Here is a 27,894-nt window from a genome sequence, read left to right as displayed (position 1 = left end):
ATCAAAATTGCATCATCAATATCAACTGCATCTGCTACAGAACTGACAAGTGAATCCATACCTTTTGCTACAATGTCAGCATCCCCATCAATGGCTGCAGAAACTGGATCAATTGCACCATCAGCGACATCTGCCCTAGCTGTTACATCTCCTGCAAACGTTATGCCAACAGGCACTACGTCATTATTTTCATTGCCATTCCAGTCTGCATCAGCAAGCTCTTCAGCCTCTCCTGCGACAACGGCAAGTGAAAATGGAATCCTTACTACAGGTCCAAGGTCCATGTCAAAAACAACAGAAGCGGGATCAATTGCAACATTTGCCACATCTGCCCCAGCTGGAACATCTCCGGAAAACATACTACTAAGTGGATCTGCAACATCAACTTCATCCACTGCCGAACCTGCGTTACCAAGTTCACCAGCATCTGCTACAGAAGTGAGGAATGAATCCATATCTCCTGGTACTATGTCAGCATCCCCATCGATGACTGCAGAAATTGGATCAATTGCACCATCAGCGATATCTGCCCCAGCTGTTACATCTCCTGCAAACATTATACCAACAGGCTCTACCTCATCATCTTCACTCCCTATCAAAATTGCATCATCAATATCAACTGCATCTGCTACAGAACTGACAAGTGAATCCATACCTTTTTCTACAATGTCAGCATCCCCATCAATGGCTGCAGAAACTGGATCAATTGCACCATCAGCTACATCTGCCCTAGCTGTTACATCTCCTGCAAACGTTATGCCAACAGGCACTACATCATTATTTTCATTCCCTATCCAGTCTGCATCAGCTAGCTCTTCAGCCTCTCCTGCGACAACGGCAAGTGAAAATGGAATCCTTACTACAGGTCCAAGGTCCATGTCAAAAACAACAGAAGCGGGATCAATTGCAACATTTGCCACATCTGCCCCAGCTGGAACATCTCCGGAAAACATACTACTAAGTGGATCTGCAACATCAACTTCATCCACTGCCGAACCTGCGTTACCAAGTTCACCAGCATCTGCTACAGAAGTGAGGAATGAATCCATATCTCCTGGTACTATGTCAGCATCCCCATCGATGACTGCAGAAATTGGATCAATTGCACCATCAGCGATATCTGCCCCAGCTGTTACATCTCCTGCAAACATTATACCAACAGGCTCTACCTCATCATCTTCACTCCCTATCAAAATTGCATCATCAATATCAACTGCATCTGCTACAGAACTGACAAGTGAATCCATACCTTTTGCTACAATTTCAGCATCCCCATCAATGACTGCAGAACCTGGATCAATTGCACCATCACCGACATCTGCCCTAGCTGTTACATCTCCTGCAAACGTTATGCCAACAGGCACTACGTCATTATTTTCATTGCCATTCCAGTCTGCATCAGCAAGCTCTTCAGCCTCTCCTGCGACAACGGCAAGTGAAAATGGAATCCTTACTACAGGTCCAAGGTCTATGTCAAAAACAACAGAAGCGGGATCAATTGCAACATTTGCCACATCTGCCCCAGCTGGAACATCTCCGGAAAACATACTACTAAGTGGATCTGCAACATCAACTTCATCCACTACCGAACCTGCGTTACCAAGTTCACCAGCATCTGCTACAGAAGTGAGGAATGAATCCATATCTCCTGGTACTATGTCAGCATCCCCATCGATGACTGCAGAAATTGGATCAATTGCACCATCAGCGATATCTGCCCCAGCTGTTACATCTCCTGCAAACATTATACCAACAGGCTCTACCTCATCATCTTCACTCCCTATCAAAATTGCATCATCAATATCAACTGCATCTGCTACAGAACTGACAAGTGAATCCATACCTTTTGCTACAATTTCAGCATCCCCATCAATGACTGCAGAAACTGGATCAATTGCACCATCACCGACATCTGCCCTAGCTGTTACATCTCCTGCAAACGTTATGCCAACAGGCACTACATCATTATTTTCATTCCCTATCCAGTCTGCATCAGCTAGCTCTTCAGCCTCTCCTGCGACAACGGCAAGTGAAAATGGAATCCTTACTACAGGTCCAAGGTCCATGTCAAAAACAACAGAAGCGGGATCAATTGCAACATTTGCCACATCTGCCCCAGCTGGAACATCTCCGGAAAACATACTACTAAGTGGATCTGCAACATCAACTTCATCCACTGCCGAACCTGCGTTACCAAGTTCACCAGCATCTGCTACAGAAGTGAGGAATGAATCCATATCTCCTGGTACTATGTCAGCATCCCCATCGATGACTGCAGAAATTGGATCAATTGCACCATCAGCGATATCTGCCCCAGCTGTTACATCTCCTGCAAACATTATACCAACAGGCTCTACCTCATCATCTTCACTCCCTATCAAAATTGCATCATCAATATCAACTGCATCTGCTACAGAACTGACAAGTGAATCCATACCTTTTGCTACAATTTCAGCATCCCCATCAATGACTGCAGAAACTGGATCAATTGCACCATCACCGACATCTGCCCTAGCTGTTACATCTCCTGCAAACGTTATGCCAACAGGCACTACATCATTATTTTCATTCCCTATCCAGTCTGCATCAGCTAGCTCTTCAGCCTCTCTTGCGACAACGGCAAGTGAAAATGGAATCCTTACTACAGGTCCAAGGTCCATGTCAAAAACAACAGAAGCGGGATCAATTGCAACATTTGCCACATCTGCCCCAGCTGGAACATCTCCGGAAAACATACTACTAAGTGGATCTGCAACATCAACTTCATCCACTGCCGAACCTGCGTTACCAAGTTCACCAGCATCTGCTACAGAAGTGAGGAATGAATCCATATCTCCTGGTACTATGTCAGCATCCCCATCGATGACTGCAGAAATTGGATCAATTGCACCATCAGCGATATCTGCCCCAGCTGTTACATCTCCTGCAAACATTATACCAACAGGCTCAACCTCATCATCTTCACTCCCTATCAAAATTGCATCATCAATATCAACTGCATCTGCTACAGAACTGACAAGTGAATCCATACCTTTTGCTACAATTTCAGCATCCCCATCAATGACTGCAGAACCTGGATCAATTGCACCATCACCGACATCTGCCCTAGCTGTTACATCTTCTGCAAACGTTATGCCAACAGGCACTACATCATTATTTTCATTGCCTATCCATTCTGCATCAGCTAGCTCTTCAGCCTCTCCTGCGACAATGGCAAGTGAAAATGGAATCCTTACTACAGGTCCAAGGTCCATGTCAAAAACAACAGAAGCGGGATCAATTGCAACATTTGCCACATCTGCCCCAGCTGGAACATCTCCGGCAAACATACTACTAAGTGGATCTGCAACATCAACTTCATCCACTGCCGAACCTGCGTTACCAAGTTCACCAGCATCTGCTACAGAAGTGAGGAATGAATCCATATCTCCTGGTACTATGTCAGCATCCCCATCGATGACTGCAGAAATTGGATCAATTGCACCATCAGCGATATCTGCCCCAGCTGTTACATCTCCTGCAAACATTATACCAACAGGCTCTACCTCATCATCTTCACTCCCTATCAAAATTGCATCATCAATATCAACTGCATCTGCTACAGAACTGACAAGTGAATCCATACCTTTTGCTACAATGTCAGCATCCCCATCAATGGCTGCAGAAACTGGATCAATTGCACCATCAGCGACATCTGCCCTAGCTGTTACATCTCCTGCAAACGTTATGCCAACAGGCACTACGTCATTATTTTCATTGCCATTCCAGTCTGCATCAGCAAGCTCTTCAGCCTCTCCTGCGACAACGGCAAGTGAAAATGGAATCCTTACTACAGGTCCAAGGTCCATGTCAAAAACAACAGAAGCGGGATCAATTGCAACATTTGCCACATCTGCCCCAGCTGGAACATCTCCGGAAAACATACTACTAAGTGGATCTGCAACATCAACTTCATCCACTGCCGAACCTGCGTTACCAAGTTCACCAGCATCTGCTACAGAAGTGAGGAATGAATCCATATCTCCTGGTACTATGTCAGCATCCCCATCGATGACTGCAGAAATTGGATCAATTGCACCATCAGCGATATCTGCCCCAGCTGTTACATCTCCTGCAAACATTATACCAACAGGCTCTACCTCATCATCTTCACTCCCTATCAAAATTGCATCATCAATATCAACTGCATCTGCTACAGAACTGACAAGTGAATCCATACCTTTTTCTACAATGTCAGCATCCCCATCAATGGCTGCAGAAACTGGATCAATTGCACCATCAGCTACATCTGCCCTAGCTGTTACATCTCCTGCAAACGTTATGCCAACAGGCACTACATCATTATTTTCATTCCCTATCCAGTCTGCATCAGCTAGCTCTTCAGCCTCTCCTGCGACAACGGCAAGTGAAAATGGAATCCTTACTACAGGTCCAAGGTCCATGTCAAAAACAACAGAAGCGGGATCAATTGCAACATTTGCCACATCTGCCCCAGCTGGAACATCTCCGGAAAACATACTACTAAGTGGATCTGCAACATCAACTTCATCCACTGCCGAACCTGCGTTACCAAGTTCACCAGCATCTGCTACAGAAGTGAGGAATGAATCCATATCTCCTGGTACTATGTCAGCATCCCCATCGATGACTGCAGAAATTGGATCAATTGCACCATCAGCGATATCTGCCCCAGCTGTTACATCTCCTGCAAACATTATACCAACAGGCTCTACCTCATCATCTTCACTCCCTATCAAAATTGCATCATCAATATCAACTGCATCTGCTACAGAACTGACAAGTGAATCCATACCTTTTGCTACAATTTCAGCATCCCCATCAATGACTGCAGAACCTGGATCAATTGCACCATCACCGACATCTGCCCTAGCTGTTACATCTCCTGCAAACGTTATGCCAACAGGCACTACGTCATTATTTTCATTGCCATTCCAGTCTGCATCAGCAAGCTCTTCAGCCTCTCCTGCGACAACGGCAAGTGAAAATGGAATCCTTACTACAGGTCCAAGGTCCATGTCAAAAACAACAGAAGCGGGATCAATTGCAACATTTGCCACATCTGCCCCAGCTGGAACATCTCCGGAAAACATACTACTAAGTGGATCTGCAACATCAACTTCATCCACTGCCGAACCTGCGTTACCAAGTTCACCAGCATCTGCTACAGAAGTGAGGAATGAATCCATATCTCCTGGTACTATGTCAGCATCCCCATCGATGACTGCAGAAATTGGATCAATTGCACCATCAGCGATATCTGCCCCAGCTGTTACATCTCCTGCAAACATTATACCAACAGGCTCAACCTCATCATCTTCACTCCCTATCAAAATTGCATCATCAATATCAACTGCATCTGCTACAGAACTGACAAGTGAATCCATACCTTTTGCTACAATTTCAGCATCCCCATCAATGACTGCAGAAACTGGATCAATTGCACCATCAGCGACATCTGCCCTAGGTGTTACATCTCCTGCAAACGTTATGCCAACAGGCACTACATCATTATTTTCATTGCCTATCCAGTCTGCATCAGCAAGCTCTTCAGCCTCTCCTGCGACAATGGCAAGTGAAAATGGAATCCTTACTACAGGTCCAAGGTCCATGTCACAAACAACAGAAGTAGGACCAATTCCAACATTTGCTACATCTGCCCCAGCTGGAACATCTCCAACAAACATACTACTAAGTGGATCTGCAACATCAACTTCATCCACTGCCGAACCTGCGTTACCAAGTTCACCAGCATCTGCTACAGAAGTGAGGAATGAATCCATATCTCCTGGTACTATGTCAGCATCCCCATCGATGACTGCAGAAACTGGATCAATTGCACCATCAGCGATATCTGCCCCAGCTGTTACATCTCCTGCAAACATTACGCCAACAGGCTCTACCTCATCAGCTTCACTCCCTATCAAAATTGCATCATCAATATCAACTGCATCTGCTACAGAACTGACAAGTGAATCCATACCTTTTGTTACAATGTCAGCATCCCCATCAATGGCTGCAGAAACTGGATCAATTGCACCATCAGCGACATCTGCCCTAGCTGTTACATCTCCTGCAAACATTATACCAACAGGCTCTACATCATTATTTTCATTGTCTATCCAGTCTGCATCAGGTAGCTCTTCAGCCTCTCCTGCAACAACGGCTAGTGAAAATGGAATCCTTACTACAGGTCCAAGGTCCATGTCAAAAACAACAGAAGCGGGATCAATTGCAACATTTGCCACATCTGCCCCAGCTGGAACATCTCCGACAAACATACTACTAAGTGGATCTGCAACATCAACTTCATCCACTGCCGAACCTGCGTTACCAAGTTCACCAGCATCTGCTACAGAAGTGAGGAATGAATCCATATCTCCTGGTACTATGTCAGCATCCCCATCGATGACTGCAGAAATTGGATCAATTGCACCATCAGCGATATCTGCCCCAGCTCTGTCACTGACAAGAGGTTCCCTGAAGATCAGCACCATTTCACCCCCAGTCTCTAAGGCCAAAGTACCCAAATCAAATACAACATCACTTTCCCCTGCTGTAGGTGCTACAGCTGTGGGAATTATTACTTCATCAGTTTCTGCATCCACATCTTCAACAGCTTCTCCTCCTGGCTCAGTAAACTCCTCCCAGTCTTCAGTACCTCCAAATATTACAACATCACGGTCACCAACAGCAGCCGGACATAATATTTCATCACTTACTTCAAGATTTGTCCAACTTGGAAATGCGAATAGACCTGACTCTCCTACTTTAGGCCCTATATCTTTGAATAGAACTTCAGCGGTAACTCCATCACCCTTCACAATGTATGTTATTTTTTAATATGTTCCATGATTTTTTTTGTAATTACACGTTTTTATCATTTACTAATTCTAGTCTATGTAATGCTTGTAGAATATCACTGATTGTTTTTTTGTGTTTTTCAGCATTAAGGAAGTGCTCATATATGTCAAGATTGTGTTTGTCACTCACACAATTATGCCCAGTGAAAGTGAAATCCTTAATATTGCCAATACTCTGCTAAATCCACAAGCAAGATCTGAAATTATAACACTGATTAATCTAAGAAGCATTCAAAACATCACATATGAAAGTACGTGTATTTTTCGTTTTAATATTTTCCAGGTGAAAATCCTCCATTTCATTTGCACAAACATTTTATTCATTATTTTCTTGTACTTTGAAATATCATTTGAAGTAATGAAATCGGGCAATCAAACACAAACAAAATATGTGTGACATAGCTTCAACTTTATTTGGTAAACGCTCATGACTAGGCATTGGACATTTAATAATATTGTTATTTTTGTATATTTCCAGAAATCTCAGACACTTCATTTGGAATCATTTTGACCTACTTGATGAGTAATGTCAAAATCGATGCAAGAATTTCGCTGACAAATCAGATCCAGCAAGACATAAACCTGTTGGTGAGCTCATCCTTTCTACTGGCACTATGTATAGTAAAGCAACCACCGTGGCCCTCTCACTTGTTGTCAATCATAGACTGCAGGAACCCTCAGGGATGCCACACAGTGTATTTCAATTTTTTTTATTCATTTATTTAACTTTACATATATGCACGATATATATCACAATCATATAATCATATATAAAGATAAAAGTATATGAGAGAACAATGCAATGTTCAAAGAGGTAATATAGACAAAATTGATAGCAAAAACGAGGATGAAATAATTTAAAGCAACTTTAAAACTAAGTAGCAGTTTTACCAAGTTTTTTGTTGTGTTGAAGATGTATATTAGTCAAAGTAGAAGATGCCTGGTTTGAATGGCGTAAACGCCACGGCATGAATACGCAACAAACTTCACTTCTCCCTGTAGGCTTCGTAGATGTATGTGTCAGTTATAGGGCAGCTGTTTACGCAACACTGGCTTTCACAGGTAAACCCCGATTCAAGGAAGCATATTACTTTTTACTCCATTTAATCTATGGAGAATACTAACGGTTAGTGGGACGTAAATACGTGTATCTTTAAAACCCCAGCTTCTCATATTCTTTTAAAACTGGCCAATGGAGAGATTGCTTACCTCAAAGAATTGAAGACCTGAACGGGCAATAAGCTTTGTATAAGGACATTCGCGGTTGTCACTTCTTTGGGAAAAAAGGGGAAAATATACGGCATGACTCCAAAACGCTTAGATGTGGACGAGTTCGTTAGGCTGTTTAGTTGCCGACTTGGTAACCACAGTCATCGTTGTCCCGATCATCTGCTGTCCGCATATTAACGAACTAGTGCAGACTGCGTCGGTAAAATAAAATTAAGACTTTATAAGTTCCTGTTTGTTAGTCAAAGATTACACCCCCTGCATGCACACATACACACACACACACACACACGATAATAATCTAAGTAGCACTGTAGACTCACACATTTGGTGGAATCTGAACTTTTTTTGGTGATCTGGTTTTCTCCCGCAGTGAAAAGACGTAGTTTAATTGCTGTCTGTAAATTACTCATTTATCGTGTGTCTTGGGATTGAATAGAATTTTTATGGGACGTACCTTGTGACTCTGTTGGCTGGAGAGGCTCCAGGCACACAGCCCCTGGATAAGTTTTACTGGATGGATTATCACCTTATTTATAATATTTGTTTACGAAAATATACAACAGGAATGAGATCAGCTGACTAAATCGCACTATGTAATTGGTTGCATAGATGTAATTGCAAAACAGACAAAGGGATCTATTGATTATATATACAATAATAGTTTAACAAATGGGGTCTTGTTATTTGGAAGATGCACAGAATATGTAAGACAAGAGTTATTAGTAAGCTGCCGGGGGTAAGTGCTGTAAAATAATCTACTGAACCAACATAAAGTTGTATTTTCAAATCGTCTGTGGTTATTGAACCCTAGCGTAATATAACAGAACCGCAAAAATTGATGTTTCTCTTCTGCCTCATGCTCTGGTTTTCAGATGAACCTTATCCTCGCTGACCCCTTATCCAATTCTAACATCACCTATCCGAAGGCGACCTTTATGTAAGTATCAGCATCAAGCTAATATAAAATATTATCTAACAGCATTACATACTCTGACCATTAAATTGTACTTTTGTTGCTTAAATGATTTTACCTTAAAACATTTGCTGGAATTCTTACAAATACAATAATAATCAGAGCTGAAAATATTATGCAGAGATATAATAATATTGCTCCACTGTACTTTCTTCCTTACAGTAATGATAATAATCGGATCGTCGCAAATGAGACCTACATCTTTGAGATGGGAGACGTTAACAATCCAAGCAGATTCTTGTACGCGATCATGAAACTCATTGGTAAGTTTAATTCATCAACCACTGCGTGTCTTTTCAGTGTCATAGGCAGGCTCCCCCCAACCATATGATACAAGTGTTTGTGGTCTGTTGTAATGAACAGTATTGTGTAAAAGTCTTAGGCAGTCAAAGAAAACGATGATTAAATGTTGGAGTAAATTATGATGTTATGTCTGTCAATGTGTGTCACTTAAGCCATTCCGAAAACTCTACTAAAGTCACCCCAGTATTTACAGCAACCGTCCAACACGCCCACAAGCACACCTTGTTTGCCTAATCACCACCTCATTGAGCTATTTAGCTAATTAAGTTTATTAATTAATTGAGCTGGTGGTAAAATGTAACGAATATTCGGAATAGCTGGGAGAGGTTTTTGTGACTGAAACAGAGTTCATTTAGACATCCAACAAGATGAGTAACTTTTTGGAAAAACAGAAGAAATTCTTGTTAGTTTTTATTGCGCTATTGTCAATATGCATATACAGCGGCATGGTGGTGCAGTGATTAGCACTGTTGCCTCACACCTCTGGGACCCGGGTTTGAGTCTCCGCCTGGGTCACATGTGTGTGGAGTTTGCATGTTCTCCCCATGTCGTCGTGGGGTTTCCTCCGGGTACTCCGGTTTCCCCCCACAGTCCAAAAACATGCTGAGGCTAATTGGAGTTGCTAAATTGCCTGTAGGTGTGCATGTGAGAGTGAATGGTGTGTGAGTGTGCCCTGTGATGGGCTGGCCCCCCATCCTGGGTTGTTCCCTGCCTCGTGCCCATTGCTTCCGGGATAGGCTCCGGACCCCCCGCGACCCAGTAGGATAAGCGGTTTGGAAAATGGAAGTAATGGTAAATTGTTTTTTTCTTCTGAACAAATATACACTTGCTACTTAGGTGAATAGCTTGAAACATTGTCTTTGACTGATAGTACTGTATATCAAAGAAGTGTGTTTGTAAAGATGAATGCAGACAAAACTTGTAATGCATAAGTGACTATGGAAAGAAGGATGGATGGATACAAAGGTGATTAGCCAGCCACTGTTCTAACTATCAATCTACGTCATCTTCAGGTTTAGTAACTACTCCACCCCCTACCACTACTGCCCCTGGCCTCCTTCCCACTCTCTACATGACCTTGCCCTCCTCTGGTACCACGGCTGGGTTGGGAAATCAGAGATTTCCCACGTGGGCCTTGGCTATCATCATACCCTGTGCCATCGCCATCATCCTCATTCCGCTATGGATTCTGCTATGCGTAAGTCTCCCATTTCCTGTGTTCATCTCTGTGTCGCATAAAGAGGCAGCCATGCAGTGCAGGAAGAAATGACACATCGCTGTCATTCCGATCTAAATAATTACATTTTGCGTCGGCCGCTGTTTCCCTCATCGCGTCTGTTTTGCTTGTCTTTGCTTCGCAGTGCTTCCTGTTCGGATGCTGCGCGGCCATCAGACGGCACTTCAGCAGACGGAGATCATACCATATAAACAGGACTCATTATGACATCTTTTAAAATGAAACGACACGCAGAGAGACACAGAAGCATCATGCACGCTTACAAAAATATGTATCTTTAATGTTACGTAGAAATACTGAGAAATGTATTAAGATCTATTTTCAATCAATGTATATGTAGGTTAAAACAATTTTGCAATAATAAGATAAGCGATCATTATTATTTATTACTTTTAATATATGCCTCAAAAATCATTGTGATGGCTTGATAGCCCACATTTAATTGTAGTTTAAATGGCATAGTTTATGTAATTTTGCTCCTATCTATGTTAACTTCTAAAGATTTTTAAAATTATTTATTGCAAAAATCATCTGAATTAATTTAAAGGTGAATGATTTCTTATTTGCTTTGTTTTTATTACTAATTTTATTATAATTTAAATCATCATGGTCCGTGTTCATATTGTCATGAAAATTAAAAGCATTTTAAATGATGAGTTCAATTACTATTATTTCTTTGATATTTTTAAAATAAAACATTTAATAAAATATGAATTGAACATTTCCACAACTCCTAGCTTATGATCAAACACTACATTTTTTTAAAGAAATGTTTAAGTATTTACAAAAGCAAATACTGCATTCATCATGCAAATTGCATTCAAAGATGAAATACAATTACTTTCTATTATTTAGACTATCATTTATCTTTTTTCCAGTATCATACAATCTCAGTGTTAGCTTGGTATTTGTCCTTCAAAGATTGACATGCCCCGTAGACCTTTTAGATAGATGCTGCAGTCAGAAAATATGGCAAAAGCAGAGGTAATAGCAATGAAATTTTGCGCCACATCAGGTCAACCTCTGGCACCCCACTGTTTAGACAAGGACAAGCCCATTGCTCTAGTACACCGTTGCCTCCTGTCTTTTTCCCATACTTGCCAGAATGCCTTCTGTCCTCCTCGTCCACTTCCCCGGCCCTCTCAGTTCCGTGAAACCCCTCTTTACCGGTGGCTTGTGAAAAAGAGAGGCTTCCAGGAGCAGATGAAAAAGGCTGAGGACAATCGAGCCAATCCGCGGCCAGGGAGCGTGGAAATCCTGCTGCGGGGGAGGATCCCGGAAAGGAAAACTTCCAGTACAATTGGCCTCTAAAAATGTGTATGGAGCCTGATAGAGATGAAGAGAGAAAGGTGAGCGAAGAGAGCATCATCAACAAATGGTAGCAGTTAACGCAATAATACTGTACTGTGCAAAAGTCTTAGGCAGTCAAAGAAAATGTGTAAAGCTATTTATCCATTTTCTGAAACTGCTTGTCCTATCCTAGGTGGTATGGGCATAAGGGAGGGCAGAACCCAGGGCAGGGTACCAACCCATCACAGGGCACACCATTCACACACCATTCACTCCTATGGGCACTTTGGTAGCGCAAATTGACCTCAACATGTCTTTAAACTTGGAGGGAAACGGAGGAAACCCCATGATCACATGAAGAACATGAAAACTCCACACACATGGAGCCATTAGCAGAGACTCGAACCCTGGGTCCAGAGGTGTCAGGCAACATTGCTAACCACTGCCACCATGCCGCACCCAAGACTATTTTTCTTTGTAATATTTATGTGAGATTTGTGTAAGATCTGAAAGATGTAAACTAACAGTGACACCATAAAAATAAACAAGCATTTGGTCTGTTCTCCAAAAAGAACCAATGTCTTGTTGGGTAAACCGCACTTTAGCTCCCAAACTGCGCTTTACGGGCACCTCATCCAATTCATGCATTTGTAAATTTTCTCCAGCAGCTCAATCTATTAATTAACTTGATTTGTTAAGTAACTCAATGGTGTATTGATAGGCCAAATAAGCTGGGCTAGTGGTCGCGTTAAATAAAATATGGGTGTATTGGATGGTTGATGCAAATCCTGGGGTGACTTTAGGAGAAGTTTTGAAATGGCCAAGATGAAACACTTACATAATGTCATAGTTTTACACCAATGTTCTAGCCTCATTTAAACATCATGTTCTGTGGCTGCCGACTCCCATGACTTCTCCCAAAGTTCTGCATATCCACAAACTGTCTTACCATCTTCATCTGTGGTGATTCCATCCACACCTTTTCTTAGGAGTTCTTTCCAGATGTCTCCATTTTCTTCTCTATTGTTTTCTGCTTCTCTATTCCCCCAAACTGCACCCTTTTCCATGTCCCATACCAGCCCTTGCTCAACCTCCTGTCCTCCAGCGCCTAAATCAGACAGAGGTCGCGGGTACCCTTCTTGGAGGGAGAGACCCTTAAACAACCAATACTGGGGGCCTAGGAGGAGATCAAAGAAATTATCAGAGTTGGGAAATTCAAGTTCAAGAAAGTAAAAATCCAGACCAAATTTTGTTTAAACCAACCAGTCGAGCATAAAGAGTCATATTCACAGAGTACGCAACTGATTGGTTGGAACAAAATCTTTATCTGGATTTGTACTTTCTAAAGCTGAAATTTCCACCTTTGGAAAACAAAACGTGCTACACTACAATTAGCAAACAATGCAACCGAGAAATAATGAGGCAGTTTTGTGCTTATGATCTGGTTAATTTTTAGCTACAGATATGTTTTATTTTACAAATAAAAAGTAAACACAAAAGTTTAAAGAATTAAATGTTGTATTAAAGTGAGAAAGAGGCTTAACCACTAATGAAGACAATTCCGTGGTCTGACTGTCTCTCTAAGACTGCCTGGAGAGAGGTCAGGCTGGGGGGAAGACCCCTCCACATCTGCCGGAGGATGGCGGGTTTCCCGGATACCAGCCCTCCTCGGCTGACCCTCCACATACTGAGACCTATCGGAGAGAAACAGGCAGATGCACAGGCAGATCCTTTCGAATATGATCACCGCCAATTTGAAAAGAATCAAATTGAAATTTCACTTTTCATTCTTTTGTGAAAATTTGCAATCACTTTTCACATTTTTTATTTTTTTTTTTTACCAAGGTTTAAGGAGTATGTGAGCAAGATAGGGCACCTATCAAACGTGACAATCATCTAATAAGACAACCTAACAAAGTGCAACACCGAGAGCATTCATACAACATAAAAATACAATTGCTGATGGCGATCGAACAATCATGGCAAAAGGGCTGCAACACATGTATGTTCACTGCATTTTGGAATATTATATATAACTGTCCAGTGCATTCCAGTGTGACTATAGGAACTGAGAAACAGAAACAATACAATGTGTCCTTGCAGCGAAACGTTATTGCAAAACCAAAATTGTGATTTCTAATTGGTTACTATATGACTTGTTACATTCCCTACTATGCCTTTAATAAAATAAAGCACAACAATCTTTCATTCACTACTAACTCACCTTTAAAAAAAAAGGTCTCCCCTCTAATTTTGGCCACTGCATCGAAGCTGGTTGAGCAGCGATCAACAGTATTTCTATATGGAAGGGAAGAATTTAATCATTTGCAGTGCTGCAGTGATACAGTTCAGCATTCGGCTTGGGACAGTGGCATTTACAGTTCTGGTACCTTTGTTGTTCAGTAATATATTCCCTGCGTCTGAAGTGAGGCTGTAAGGCTGTATCAGTTGAATCTATGGCCAGATTATTATCTCGGTTACCTTAGATACAGAGATATCAGAGCAATCATAACACTGCACAATATTAAGACATACGTGTCTGTCGTGTTTTGGAATCACGATCGCAATAAATTTAAAAAGGCATCAAAATAAAAATATATATTGCCTTATATTTCATATGCCTACTTACACATTGATTCACTGATAAACAAGTAGAAACCACAAGCAATGAACTGAAACAGTGATAGGCACAACCTCACTGCAAGTTCAAGAAAAGTGGTTATGGCTATTAAAAGTTATTCATTTTCATTGAACCTACACCAACAGATGACGTTAAATGTTGCTGTCAAAATCGAGTAACTTGGTAGCTCTTATTATTCCTACGCAGTTACAGCAAAACAACATTATTTCACAAACTTTAGCAGTTTACCGCAATGAAAAAATAGCTAATTATGATTGTCTGCTAAGGTAGACGTAAAATGGTCCTCCTATTCATACCATATAGTTTAGTGATCTGCTCCTTGTCCAGGGAGCTGAGGGTGAAGTACAGGGGATCCCCCAGTGAGCCCTGGTAATATGGTCTCATGACAGACCGCTTCGAGGAAGAGTGGGACAATCCTAGGGCGTGACCAAACTCATGCACCAGCACTGTGAAGAGATCAATACCCTCAGAGGCTGAGAGAAAAAGAGAGAGAGAGTAAATTACTTCAGGGTACATTTTATGAGGCTCGACACCCACATTTTGACCACTATAAAAAGGTTAAAGGTCAGGCACTCACGAGGTTGCCTGAAAGCCCAGTCTTCCTGCGAGTCCAAGTGAACTGCGCCAGCTCTGACAGGATCAGATGGAAAGAAAGCATGGCCCACAGACCCCCCCGGCCCATCAAAGGAAAACCCATCGCCGTGCGAGCCGTGCAGGAAATCCACCAGTAAGTCAGCTCCGACTGGGCTGCCCACCTGCCAACGAAAGTCGGGTGGGGAGGTGATGCGAGACAGAAACAGCCATGAAAAACTACGTTCATTTGAAAGGTGAATGTTTCCGACATCGATGAGTGTTAAGCACATCTGCTTCAATTAGCTTAATAACAGTGAGGATGCCTTCCTTCTGTTTTCCACCACCTACTAAAGAAATTCCATCCCTGCAAAAGCAAATCCTAAGGTGTCAACTTCTAACAAGAAGCGATATGTTCTTTCCATATTGTATCTGTTCCATTACATTGACAGTAGGCCATGTGTTTTTTATATCGTAAATGACATTTTAAAATTCTGTGAACGCACCTCATGGAATTCCAGTGGAATTGGCTCCGCCCAGACCTTAAGGGCATAGAACACCAGGGAGCGAATTGTCTCACGGGAAAGAGCAGAGGGAGTGGGATATGACCGCAACCTAGTGGTGATGAAGGAATTATCTGAGAATCGCGTACGCACCAATGAGAAGACAAGAGAAACAGGGACAAGAAATGAGAAGAAAAATCTTAAAAATAAACCTCCAGTTGATGTTTCTGTATGTCCAGGCAGCCCCCCGTCTCTCCCGGCGTCTGCCTGCATGCAGGGGATCCTGTTCCTTATCCTCATCTGGAAGGGAGCATCGCGGTTGGCGCATCAAGTCTAGTGTGTCCTTATCTAAGGGAAAGAGAAAAGAGCAAGTGTCTATCGACCTTCGAGCTGAGCTACTGAAATTCCACGAGAGGATCATAATTCTAGTGGAAGATCGTAATGACAACATGCGTTTCAGTCATAACGATAGATTGGAGAATTCAGTGTTTAAAGGTCAGGCTGGTGGACTGTCTCTTGCAGACTGCAGCAGTAGAAAAATTGACCATGTTTCATTGTATTTTACCTACAGCTCCTGTTACATTGAGGCCGGCAAAATTTTGCATGGTTCTTAAGGCCTGGGTGACGGCTGTCCAAGCCTGGAGCTGCCCGGTTGAGGGATCAGGAGGAGGAAGATAGCCATAACGCGTTAGCCAGTCCTGAATAGGGAGGAGGGAAGAACATTCACACGTGTTTGCAACAGGAAGATACTGCTTATAACTGGTTTAAACTGAGAATGACATCACTAGTATAACCTAATAACCCAATAAAGTTTTATTCATATGAACATCTCTGCACATTGGGAGCAAAAATATTAAAGTTTGTAATATGAGAGTGCCTTTCTCTCTTCATTTTACTTACCACCAGTTCTGTGCTTTCATCTTCTGTAGGGCTGACAAAAGCAGAGGACGACGAAGTCTGAATGGTTGGCTGCAAAGGTGAAATAGGAAGAGCCTCCAGTAGGTTGCAGACGTAGAGAAGCCGCAATCCCCAGACCATTACCCTCATTCTTTCTCAGTAATATGTGGTTGTCTGTCGGTTATTTGATAAATTAACTTTATGTTACAACTCTTGACGTCTCTGTCTCTTTTAAACGTAAGAATATGAATACATGACTTAACCTTTATCTGAAAAGAATCTTTCTACGTATAACCTTATATTGTGTCATATTGTAACAGTGTTAACATTATGAATTCTATATTTTTGGATATACATTTTTTGTTTAAGCTTACATATGCAGGGCACCATTGTTAAAATACCCATTACTTGTCATTACTAGCAATATAACCGTTTTTATAATGTTGAGCAATATATTATGTGAGTATTTCACTTTAATCTTATGTCTTCTTTTGATGCAATTTGATCGGTGTTGATTGCAGAGTCTTGTTCCTGGAACACAGAAGTCAATACTGAGCCAGACAACACAAAACGCTTTTGATCTGACAAATGTCAAATACTGTATGTTACTTGAGAACCAAATTTGCATGTCTGATTATTCATTATCATTAAGTATCCTGTAGAATAATTCCTACCCTCGAGCACATTTAAATGATTCTGTGAAAATGTTACTATTACAAATATAACTTCTAAAACAGGAGTATTTGCTAGCAATAAAAATTCATTAGTGGAAAATGACAAAGAAAGTACTCTGCTGCAAGACAGGAAAACTGTTAGAGGAAGACAATGAATGAGATGGATAGTGCGAGAGGATGGAAAGAACGAAGGATGAATGGGAAAAGGGATTATGGGCTGTAATTTAATTAGGGGATGTCATTCCATTAACAAACGTGACAGGGAAGGAGGCATGAGATAGATCTGTGACATGATGAAATTAAATTAAATTAAATTAAATTAAAGACTCTTTTCTCTTGGGAAGTACTAAGGGGAAGAGCAAACTACAGAGGGACATGAAACATAAGAAGTTAAAAAAAGAAAGGTATAAGCATAATGTATAAGCATAAATCAACAAATCTGTTTCCTGGTGGTGATAACTTATAAATTCATTGGACATCATTTGTTTCCAGAAAAACTATAACAGTCCAAGTGTGTTTATTTTATAGCGATCGTTCATAGAGAGAAATGGGCTGAAATATTTTTTTGACTGATTAAAGGTTTTTTGACAGATACATATCAGGCACATTATGACATTTTCAGTTATTTTAACAGAGTCAGAGAAGATAAGAAAGTGGTCCTATGCAAAGAAAACAGTCCAGAGACCATCGCAGTGAAAGCAGCAGATCTCGCTTACCTTCTGCATCCAGTACGTCCCTCTCTCTGTCAGAACAGATGTGTCCTTTCAAGATCGGGTCTTTTTGAAAGCCCTCCCACAGTCCAGCGCATGTAGGTCTTCACAATAGTCTCTTTACAAATGGCATTCCCATCCTGCCCTGCGCAGAAACAGGACAGTCAGTTAGCAGGGTGGGTGTCTACTGTGCTGGGTGGAGGAGGGGCAGTTGTAGAGCAACTAAAATAAGGTACCACCTTTCATGCTATAAGAAGAAGCATGAAGATTTGCATCTTCTCTCTCTCTCTCTCTCCCTCTCTCACAGACACATACACTCACACACAAACATACACACACATACTTACTCCATCCAGATATAAAACATATAGATGAAGATTAATTCACATTTCTTTGTTGTTAACTAACCAATTACAAAAAAAGTTCAAATTTATAATCTTATATCCCATAAAATTTATAATATTATTGGTTATATTAATTCATGGATTTTGAACCATTTCGAACAGCACTGAATAGAGTTAAATGGCAGCAAATATTATATGCAAAGCTCTGAGGGGTGGTGCACATACATGTTGTTGGAGCTCTGAATCCTCAGATCTCAGAAGCAGAGTTAAACATTTAAGTATATATCTCTCTCTTTCAATGCATTGTTCACCCTGTTAGCCAAATACTGCACCTTAAAAATAACGTGATAAATGGTCACAGCAAAGCAAAGAAACAGAGCAGGATGTTATACCATGACTGGAAAATCGAATTAGTTTAGTATTAAACATTACGTGCAAAGTTACACTGGATGTATTTAGCAAAGTGGTTTATTTAGCAAACCACTTGTAAAATTATGCCAGATGCTCTCTTAAGCATTTGTCACGGGTGATATTCTCTGTTGATATCTATTAGGAAAAGGAAGAGAGCAGTCTGCAGAGATTGTTTTGTGGAACTGGGGTGAAGAGGAGTAATTGTATTAACACCTGTTGAAAAATGTTGCTGCATATTGAGAGTGAGATGGCGACAGAAAACAGCTTTTCCAGATGTGTGCTGTTGTGGAATCTTGTGATAGGAAAAGCATACATTGCACGAATTCTAAAACCTGCTTATTAAACAACCAGAGGAACAAAATAGCTACACATCATAAGGTTCAAATATAAGAGAAATGAAACATAAACCACTGAATTAACTTTAAAAGCATCAACTTTAATGCCATTTTTAAATACTTTTCTTCAAATGCTCCTAAAAAAGCTCTTCTTCCAAAGTAGTTAGGTTGTCTAGGCAACAGATCTGACTTGGATACATGCAGTGGTAAGGAGGGGTCAAAGGTCATGTGGTGTAGGGGCACGGCAAGCTGTATTTTTAGGAGTTCCAAAACTCAAAGAAACTGGAAGCATGAAAGGGTTTATGTGTTAGAGAATGACTGAATCCCTCAGCTGTCAAAACTGAGGAACTGAATTGAAGAACAGAACTTACCGTCTCCTTGGTAACCAAGGTTTCTTCAGTGCTTTGTAACATAGAGTTCCATTGTTAACACTATTCATTACATATGAGAGAGTACCGCAAAATTCTTCCTACAGTTTCACCTTAGGATGTTTTTGGTTTTAAAACTTTAAAAGTTGCCTATAGTAAATCAAAAGTGCAATAGAATGAGCTGTATAATTTTATAGTTAAAAAAAATCACATTTTCAGTAAAGTACGTCACCTACTATCAAACTAGATATGCTAACAATGCTTTTTTTTTACTTATTCAAAATAATGTAAGGAAATTTACTTTACACATTGATGCAAAACAAGAAAAGAATTGTTATATATTCAGATATCTTAGTAGAATATTAATTTACATCACTGTTCAGAAAACAAATAAATTGTTTGGCATCCACCATATCTGACTTCTCACTTATTAGACCCTGAAACACTTTCCAAAGAAAAACGATTCCCAAACGTGTAAACAAGGTGGGGGGGTCGTTCCATTTGAGAGATGTAATCAGCAGCCTTCTGCGGTGTCTTTAGTTTAGCTGCTTATTTACAACTGGAGCACCATGTGAACTTAGACTCTACTCTGGCATAACGGCCTCATTAAAGCCCGACGTAATGCACAAAAAGAAGCCCATGGGTCTCCATAAATCTAGGCCCCCCAGAACAGCTCTAAGAGCAAAGACGCTCCCTTGAACAAACGCCTATACACTCCGTGTTAGTCCCATTGTTGAAATACATTCCAATGGTGTTTTAAACAATCGACAACCACATCACTCACAAATACCCACAAAATAACCCTGCCTGGAGATGCCGGGGATTGAACCCGGGGCCTCATACATGCAAAGCATGCGCTCTACCACTGAGCTACATCCCCTTCGTACGACAAGGTCTTCGCAAATTCTGTTTAGATTAGAAAACATTACGCGTATTACAATTGCTCTTATTTTCCTGTATATACGGTACACAAGTCCGGAAATAAATGTGCTAACAGAGTCGCCTTCAGAACCTAGCTTGCAAGTTAGCTACGTAGCTACCTAGCTAGCTTATTGCTAATAACACATAAACGGATTACTCCGTTCGCAAGCTGGACAAATAATACCACTGTTTAAAAATTATTACTAAGATACAGCTACTGTGATACTAGGTAATAACGGCAGCAAAATGACGAACTGTGTTACTTTTCAAGACGAATTAGCCTCTATTATGGATGTGCTAGTTAAAGCGGCTGTTACAGATATTAGTAAACTTTTTGACAATCGCTCTGCTTTTCTGCGCTTGGAAATATCCTATCACCAAAAAGAAAACACGTCTCTGAAGAGGAAATTGCAATGGATGGAAAATGAATTGAAAGCGGCCCGCCGTGGAAGGGGAACGAAAGCAGCACGACAAACCATTGTTAAAAACCACCAGTCTGATAGCACCAAGGTTCGTTTGAAAAGTGTTAAAAGTATATATTAAATTCCTAGACGAACTCTACATTTAAACTAGCTTATAGTCCTCATTCATTGCGTTACTTGGGATGCCATAGTCGATTACTAAGTTAACCAAATAATGTCAACATAGATCTGTGTTTGGGCACTGAAATTTCCACAACTTTTTTACACGACACCACTGTCGTTGGAGTGTCAGGTCGCAATTCAGAAATGCTTCTGAACGGAAGAAAATGTAAGAAAGTCGTACATTATTCCAGGATGCCGATTTATCTCGGATTAGCCAGTATACTCTGAATTCAGCACCCTAGGACAAGCAGGAATTCAAGCGCAATTTTCATAATCATATTTCACTTCTACCTCAAATGGCAGAAGTTGTACTATTTAACAAGCAATCTAACCAGCCATAATGATCAATCCAGCCATCATGACCATCTTGTTTATATTCAAACAAGAGTCTTGTTGCACATTTCAATAGAACATTTTAGAAATATATATTTTGGGGGTCCAGCTCTGGAATTGGACACAATAAGTTGCTAATAATATTAAAATTCCCGATTACAGGATGCAGCCGTGGATGGGAGCTGGTCTGAAACTTTTTTAATTAAGCATGAAGAACTTAGGGAGGACCTGGAGAACACTGATTCGCAGAGAAGACTGAAAAGTAGCCAGGAAGGTAATGTGATTCTTCCTGCTCCCTAATAAATGACAGTGTTCAAGATGCAATTTTCTTTCATTGGAAAGAAACTTGGAATAAACCGCTTATCTCCATGAGCTGTATGTCAGTAGGGGATGTAGCTCAGTGGTAGAGCGCATGCTTTGCATGTATGAGGCCCCGGGTTCAATCCCCGGCATCTCCAAGCTGGGTTCTTTTGTGGGAATCTGGGGAACAGTAGATTCAGGTACTTCGCTGACTTCACTTTATTGCTGCATAACACTGCTGGGCTGTAATAACGATCCAGTCATTGGCTCTTAAGTATTTGCTGATATATACTGAACAAAAATATAAACGCAACACTCTTGTTTCTGCTCCCATTTTTCATGAGATGGACTTAAAGATCTACAATTCATTCCAGATACACAATATTACCATTTCTCCAAAACATTTCTCACAAATCAGTCTAAATGTGTGATAGTGAGCACTTCTGCTTTGCTGAGATAATCCATCCCACCTCACAGGTGTGCCACATCAAGATGCTGATCTGACATCATGGGTAGTGCACAGGTGTACCTTATACTGCCCACAATAAAAGGCCACCCTGGAATGTGCAGTTTTTTGCTTTATTGGGGGTCTGGGGACTCAGAACCGGTCAGTATCTGGTGTGACCACCATTTGCCTCATGCAATGCAACACATCTTCTTCGCATAGAGTTTATCAGATTGTCAATTGTGGCCTGTGGAATGTTGGTCCACTCCTCTTCAATGGCTGTGCGAAGTTGTTGGATATTAGTGGGAACTGGTACACGCTGTCGTATACGCCGGTCAAGCATCCCAAACATGCTCAACGGGTGACATGTCCGGTGAGTATGCTGGCCATGCAAGAACTGGGACATTTTCAGCTTCCAAGAACTGTGTACAGATCCTTGCAACATGGGGCCGTGCATTATCTGTCTGAGTGGCTGGTCTCAGACGATCTTGGAGGTGAACCTGCTGGATGTGGAGGTCCTGGGCTGGTGTGGTTACACGTGGTCTGCGGTTGTGAGGCCGGTTGGATGTACTGCCATATTCTCTGAAACGCCTTTGGAGACGGCTTATGGTTGAGAAATGAACATTCAATGCACGAGCAACAGATCTGGTTGACATTCCTGCTGTCCGCATGCCAATTGCACGCTCCCTCAATGCTTGTGGCATCTGTGGCATTTTGCTGTGAGACAAAACTGCACATTCCAGGGTGGCCTTTTATTGTGGGCAGTATAAGGTACACCTGTGCACTACCCATGATGTCAGATCAGCATCTTGATGTGGCACACCTGTGAGGTGGGATGGATTATCTCAGCAAAGCAGAAGTGCTCACTATCACACATTTAGACTGATTTGTGAGAAATGTTTGAGAGAAATGGTAATATTGTGTATCTGGAATGAATTGTAGATCTTTAAGTCCATCTCATGAAAAATGGGAGCAAAAACAAAAGTGTTGCGTTTATATTTTTGTTCAGTGTAAATTCAAATAGCGTCTTTTGTTTTGGCCGGGCAGTGTATATATATACCATTTTATCTTACTTCGACCAGGCCTGGTTTGGTCAGTCTTTTCTGGATACCTCAGAAAGAAGCTTGCTGTCTTTACATTTCACATGTATTTAAGATCAATTTAAAGTGATTTTTTTTTTGTCCTACGCATAAGATTGTTTGTAAACAGATAACATTTCAGACATCTGGACGCCTGTCAAGGTCAGGTTGCCCCACCAAGTTCAGCGCAAAAGATGCTGCAGGAAGTTGTCAAGAACCCGAGATATTCCTGCTCTTTATAAATAATTAAAACTGTTAAAATGCAAAGGGATGAAAATCAATGTTTAAATATTAGAATTGATTCTCATAATGAAAACATTCAGACTGATAGAACAGATATTTTAGTTTTTATCTGTACTACTAAGTTTTATCAGTATTGAATCTTCCGGAGCCGTGACAGGAGATCGTGAACATTTGCATCGCGGTTTCGGTCTCGGTCTCAGAACTGATACACCACTACTTGTCATAGTAATCTGATGTTTTTTTTTTCTGTTTTCCTAAAGGCCCGTTGGAATCACAGGATTTCAACAAAGATAAACGAGTGCTCCACACAGAAAGGCTGCGCAGCCAGGAGGACTGTGAAGCACATTTCACGCCTACAACAGGCATCAAGCAGTTCACAGACCAGCACTCAATCCAATTAGTAGGGAAAAAACTCAGTAAACTGGCAGGAGCCTGCAAGTCAGAGGAGGAGTATTCTTGTACAGCCCAAAGACTCAGTCAGGCCACATCTGAGCACAGTACCCTGAATCATCTGTTTCCTCATTATATAATGCATGAGAGAGGAAGTCCACGGCAGTTGGTACATCAGGCAAAAGAAACTGGTGAACCAGGTTACTCCGACACAATAGACAATGATTCAACAGCTCAGTCAGCTCTGCTGGGGCCCCATATTACTGAGACCGTGACAATTCCAGTTGGCTTAGGTATGACAGAAAATCTGACACAAAAATCTGAAGTTTGCAATCTAGAACCTGCTAAGATTAAGGATGAACTGGAGATGCCTATATGCAGTGATGAGGCAAGAATGGAGGTAGTTGAGTTATATCCTGTTTGGTGTAGTGAAGACAAAGAGAGCAAAGGAATGCAGCTGGAAAGTAACAGAAGTTTGAAAAACCTTCTGGAAGTGCAGCACCAAATGTATGCAGAGAAAAATCATGAACTAGTAGGTGGCCACAGCAGAAGACAGCTAAGTTTAGGTGTGGTACATGAAAAAGAATTCTTGCTGCAAAATGACTTTTCCTCACTGAAAAGTATTAGGATCGACCAAAGGTCTGATACAGACCGGCGTTTTAATTGTACACACTGTGGGAAGGGTTTTACACAGCGAGGTCATCTTAAGATTCATCAGCTCATTCATACAGGTGAAAAACCATTTAGTTGTACTCAGTGCGGGAAGAGCTTCACTCATGTCCATGTACTCAAAAGACATTTGAGTGTCCATACCGGTCATAGACCCTACACTTGCAGTCACTGTGGCAAAAGTTTCTCACTGCAGGACAGCCTAAGAAGACATAAACGAATCCACACTGGAGAGAAGCCGTACATATGCATGTACTGCGGGAAACGCTTCACTCAGGGAAGCCACCTTAAAATACATCAGCTGATTCACACTGGAGAGAAGCCGTTCAGCTGCACGCAGTGTGAGAAGAGTTTTACTCAGCTGCATGTCCTCAAAAGGCACCTGAGTGTTCACACTGGTCAGAAACCATATATTTGTGTACAATGTGGGAAAAAGTTTACTCTACAAGACAGCCTGAAAAGACACCTGCGTGTCCATAACGAAGGTAAAATGGTATTTCCCCAACAGTTACACGTCAATCAAGATTTACTGTCACAGGATCTGCAAGCAGATACATAAGTTGTACATTGAAGTTGCACAGTCCTAGCAAACTTACTGTTTGACATGACAGGTTGGATTTTGTCGTTGAACCTGTTGTGTGTAATTATTCACTTTCATGGATTTTTAAAATGCTGAACATTTCAGAGTGAATTTCAAACAAAAAAAAATGTATGATGATTCCTGTAATTCATTGCAAATATTGCTGGACTTCAGTAAAAGGACAATTGTAGCATGTATGTGAACCACGGTTTCAGACTGGAACAATAATAAATAATAAAATAAAATCTGTATGACATAATATTCTTACATCAGCTTAAAGCATCTTATTTTTGTTGTGGTTTTCAAGCTGTGGTAATGGCTGTGTGGATTGTGCGTTCAAATCAAAACTTAAGAAACACCTAAACGTTTTATATTTAGTTTCAGTGTAGGAACTAATTTATGGAAGCTGACTATTTATCGAAAAGATGCGAAAGTCTTAATGTTCCTGCAGATCATGTAGTTGAATCTTCATAAATATGCTATGGTTAAGTGGGTAGCGTATAATTCGTGGTTCTTTTGAAGCATACACAAAAAGAAAAAAAGCCTTCAAATCTTTTGAGTAAGCTTGTTGGATTTGCTGAGTTACAAATTGTGTAACTTACTGTACGACATTTCGCAGTGCTGTTATTGTCAAAAAATGTTCTTCCCTGACCGGGAATCGAACCCGGGCCGCGGCGGTGAGAGCGCCGAATCCTAACCACTAGACCACCAGGGAACATGAAGAGTCGAAGTTTGAATATTTTCTTATAAGTGTGTATATGTGTTTCTATGTATGTATGTATGTTTACACACACACATCTGTCTTGTTGGATCTCATCTTATTGACTAGATCTTGAATTACAAATTTGATCTATTCTAACCAGTTTGCAAACTTGGTAATGAAAAAAATAAATTTTACCTACCATCGAACTACTATAAATATTGCATCTTGTCCCGCGGTAGACAACGTCCGACTGCGGTCAAGCTATCCGCGCTTTAAATGAGTGGTGCACGCATAGACATAACATTACGGTATCAGATCGCCTTTGGATAAAATAACAGACTCTTAAACCAGGGCTGGCTAATCCTGCTCCTGGAGAGCTGCCCCCCTGACAGATAATCAGGCCCTTCAGTATCACCTCAGTATTAGAGTCGGCTATGTTGAAGTTAAGCTTGTTCTCATACTGAGATATAACTGAAGTGCCTGATCGTGGATAAATCACGGGTGATTTATAGTCATATGTATGAAGTACTTGATATACTTAAATAAAGAGAATTTCTTACTTTCCCATAATGTAAAAACTAGTCTTCTGAAAGGCAAGGTCCCAGCATATTTCGCATCAAAATTTGTTCAACATTTACTGCAAAATTTTCAGGAAAATGCACTTCGAAATCCGTTCTTTTGTGTTTTGTGAGCCAGATTTGACAATCCATTTGTGAAATCCGACATGGAAAACCTGCTGTAATTTGCAAACGTTGCAAAGATATCGTTTGTACAACAGCTAGGTGGCAACAAAAACAATTTTATTTATCTATTGTTATTTGTTTGTAAGGTCAGTTCACCGTTATTTTTTTTAATTATTATTTTTAAATATTTAAATTAGGCTTATTTTGTTTATTACTATAGTGAGACAAGCAGCGTTTTCCTGTAAGAACAGAATTGCTAGTTTCCTGGTTAAATGGTTAATTTACATTACTACAAACATTACAATTTGGTTGGTTTGTAAACAGAAAACAAACAAAAAAGGATTGGCGGCTACTGACAAGAACCGAAATGAAAACACAAGCAGTGAGGGTATGGAAGTCAAGAAGGGAATTACATAGTAATGAGGATGTATTTGTTACCCACCAAAAGTCGTTTTCCGCTACTATTTTTTTTCCAAAAGTTGTTTATCGCTACTCTTTTTTTAACGCAAAAGTTGTATTTTCCTATTTGCATTTTGTTCCTTGTTTTCTTGTGATAATGTCACATATGCTATAAAAGCTTTATCAGACAGCCGATCAAATTAACATTTAACTCAAACCACTATCTGAATAGTACCCTGACTCGATGACACAATTAACGTTTTATTGATGAAAATAACCTTTGCTGTTTAATCTGCATTAGTTTTCTGGATTCTTCATGGTTACTAGTAATAACATTTATGTTAATTGTCAATCGTTTTATTTGCAAATAAGTGTTATAGTCATGTGCGGTGTTCATGTGGAACTAAAATTGTTCAAACGTCACCCTATAACCATGAAAACATCCTGCTTCCGTAAGTTCTCCAGGAATGAAATTGACCATCATCTCAGGATCACTTCATTGACCGCAGTAATAAAGTTCCAAATGTCAGCCTCCTCCTCAAATACCGCTGATTTGAAAACTGTCCATTGCCGACAGACACTGGCCTTTCTTACGCCACTATTTTGTTTTGAGTTAATTGCTCTTCAGAGTAAAATTAAACTGATCGGGCTGATCCATGCTCCTGATCTATGTCTGGGCAAGTCAGTGATTTTTATATATCAAAAGACAGTAGCCAAAAGTTACTTTTGGGGAGAAAATAGGCCTGAAATTGCCATTTGTTTCACATCAGTATTTACTGGTTTGTTCTGTCGTTATAATAATAGTATTAAGTAGATGTGCACGCAATATCCAACGCGGTACCAGTAAACCAGGTTGTGGTCTTGCAGTCACGTTCATTGGCTAACATTTGCGAAGCTGACAGCTGGTAGCCACTTTTCTGGGGTTATTCGTTCTGTTTTTTAAATATGAATTCAGCTTTAATGTCTGTTTCACGAGTAACATTAGACCTTATAATAACCTTATGATTGACACTTTCATTTAAAATATCTTTTTGTTCGCAGTTATTCATGCTAGACACGTAGCTATGACCGCCCATAATTACACCCCAACCTCTGTGAGGTAATTTGTCAAGTATGTTTGTTCGATATGTGTTTTACGAGCAACAGTAAACTGTCTATCATAGGCTAATAATGGGGACATTCATTGACATGAATAGCC

General features: G+C 40.7%; 3 protein-coding genes and 3 non-coding genes across 7 annotated transcripts; 3 read left to right on the top strand and 3 right to left on the bottom strand.

Annotated features, from left to right (window-relative positions):
- The first annotated feature begins 6,444 nt into the window (after positions 1–6,444).
- On the top strand, positions 6,445–11,094 carry LOC125705273 (uncharacterized). Of its 2 annotated transcripts, XM_048971729.1 has the most exons (7): positions 6,445–6,845; positions 6,966–7,132; positions 7,360–7,469; positions 8,984–9,048; positions 9,247–9,347; positions 10,401–10,585; positions 10,749–11,054. In XM_048971729.1, exons 2-7 carry the CDS (start codon positions 7,018–7,020, stop codon positions 10,839–10,841), a joined length of 669 nt encoding a protein of 222 aa, XP_048827686.1. In that variant the 5' UTR covers positions 6,445–6,845; positions 6,966–7,017; the 3' UTR covers positions 10,842–11,054. The 2 variants fall into 2 exon arrangements, with proteins under 2 accessions (XP_048827686.1, XP_048827687.1); XM_048971730.1 differs by lacking the exons at positions 6,445–6,845; positions 6,966–7,132; positions 7,360–7,469 and adding an exon at positions 8,113–8,310 and having other exon boundaries at positions 10,749–11,094.
- On the bottom strand, positions 11,058–18,261 carry mmp17b (matrix metallopeptidase 17b). Its single transcript, XM_048971643.1, has 14 exons — positions 18,257–18,261; positions 17,916–18,013; positions 16,998–17,056; positions 16,529–16,597; positions 16,194–16,326; positions 15,841–15,976; positions 15,632–15,740; positions 15,133–15,310; positions 14,852–15,028; positions 14,305–14,395; positions 14,139–14,212; positions 13,459–13,608; positions 12,864–13,091; positions 11,058–11,950 (listed from the first exon to the last, which is right to left on the bottom strand). Exons 1-14 carry the CDS (start codon positions 18,259–18,261, stop codon positions 11,568–11,570), a joined length of 1,890 nt encoding a protein of 629 aa, XP_048827600.1. The 3' UTR covers positions 11,058–11,567.
- A 1,914-nt stretch (positions 18,262–20,175) lies between these two features.
- On the bottom strand, positions 20,176–20,247 carry trnaa-ugc (transfer RNA alanine (anticodon UGC)). The gene has a single exon. It is a non-coding gene; the product is annotated as a tRNA-Ala (tRNA).
- Positions 20,248–20,352: 105 nt separating this feature from the next.
- Positions 20,353–25,178, top strand: LOC125704676 (zinc finger protein 180-like). The gene is made up of 3 exons (XM_048970600.1): positions 20,353–20,798; positions 21,368–21,479; positions 23,533–25,178. Exons 1-3 carry the CDS (start codon positions 20,535–20,537, stop codon positions 24,888–24,890), a joined length of 1,734 nt encoding a protein of 577 aa, XP_048826557.1. The 5' UTR covers positions 20,353–20,534; the 3' UTR covers positions 24,891–25,178.
- On the top strand, positions 21,592–21,663 carry trnaa-ugc (transfer RNA alanine (anticodon UGC)). Its single transcript has one exon. It is a non-coding gene; the product is annotated as a tRNA-Ala (tRNA).
- Positions 25,179–25,554: 376 nt separating the features above from the next.
- Positions 25,555–25,626, bottom strand: trnae-cuc (transfer RNA glutamic acid (anticodon CUC)). The gene has a single exon. It is a non-coding gene; the product is annotated as a tRNA-Glu (tRNA).
- Between the last annotated feature and the right edge of the window lie 2,268 nt (positions 25,627–27,894).

This window comes from Brienomyrus brachyistius, chromosome 12, assembly GCF_023856365.1.
Source record: "Brienomyrus brachyistius isolate T26 chromosome 12, BBRACH_0.4, whole genome shotgun sequence".
In the NCBI taxonomy this organism is placed as follows: Eukaryota; Metazoa; Chordata; class Actinopteri; order Osteoglossiformes; family Mormyridae; genus Brienomyrus; species Brienomyrus brachyistius.
This window is presented reverse-complemented; position numbering and strand designations above follow the sequence as displayed.

Excerpts from the sequence above, each read along its gene's own strand:
- mmp17b (XM_048971643.1), bottom strand. Across the intron at positions 16,598-16,997 it reads AAAGAAGACATAAGATTAAA|CCAACCATTCAGACTTCGTC; the intron begins GTGAAATACTCA and ends TCACCTTTGCAG. Across the intron at positions 14,213-14,304 it reads TATATTACTGAACAACAAAG|AAATACTGTTGATCGCTGCT; the intron begins GTACCAGAACTG and ends CCTTCCATATAG.
- LOC125704676 (XM_048970600.1), top strand. The coding sequence starts at position 20,535 with ATGACGAACTGTGTTACTTTTCAAGACGAATTAGCCTCTATTATGGAT. Across the intron at positions 20,799-21,367 it reads ACCAGTCTGATAGCACCAAG|GATGCAGCCGTGGATGGGAG; the intron begins GTTCGTTTGAAA and ends TCCCGATTACAG. Across the intron at positions 21,480-23,532 it reads ACTGAAAAGTAGCCAGGAAG|GCCCGTTGGAATCACAGGAT; the intron begins GTAATGTGATTC and ends GTTTTCCTAAAG.
- LOC125705273 (XM_048971729.1), top strand. The coding sequence starts at position 7,018 with ATGCCCAGTGAAAGTGAAATCCTTAATATTGCCAATACTCTGCTAAAT. Across the intron at positions 7,133-7,359 it reads TCAAAACATCACATATGAAA|AAATCTCAGACACTTCATTT; the intron begins GTACGTGTATTT and ends GTATATTTCCAG. Across the intron at positions 10,586-10,748 it reads CGCTATGGATTCTGCTATGC|TGCTTCCTGTTCGGATGCTG; the intron begins GTAAGTCTCCCA and ends TTTGCTTCGCAG.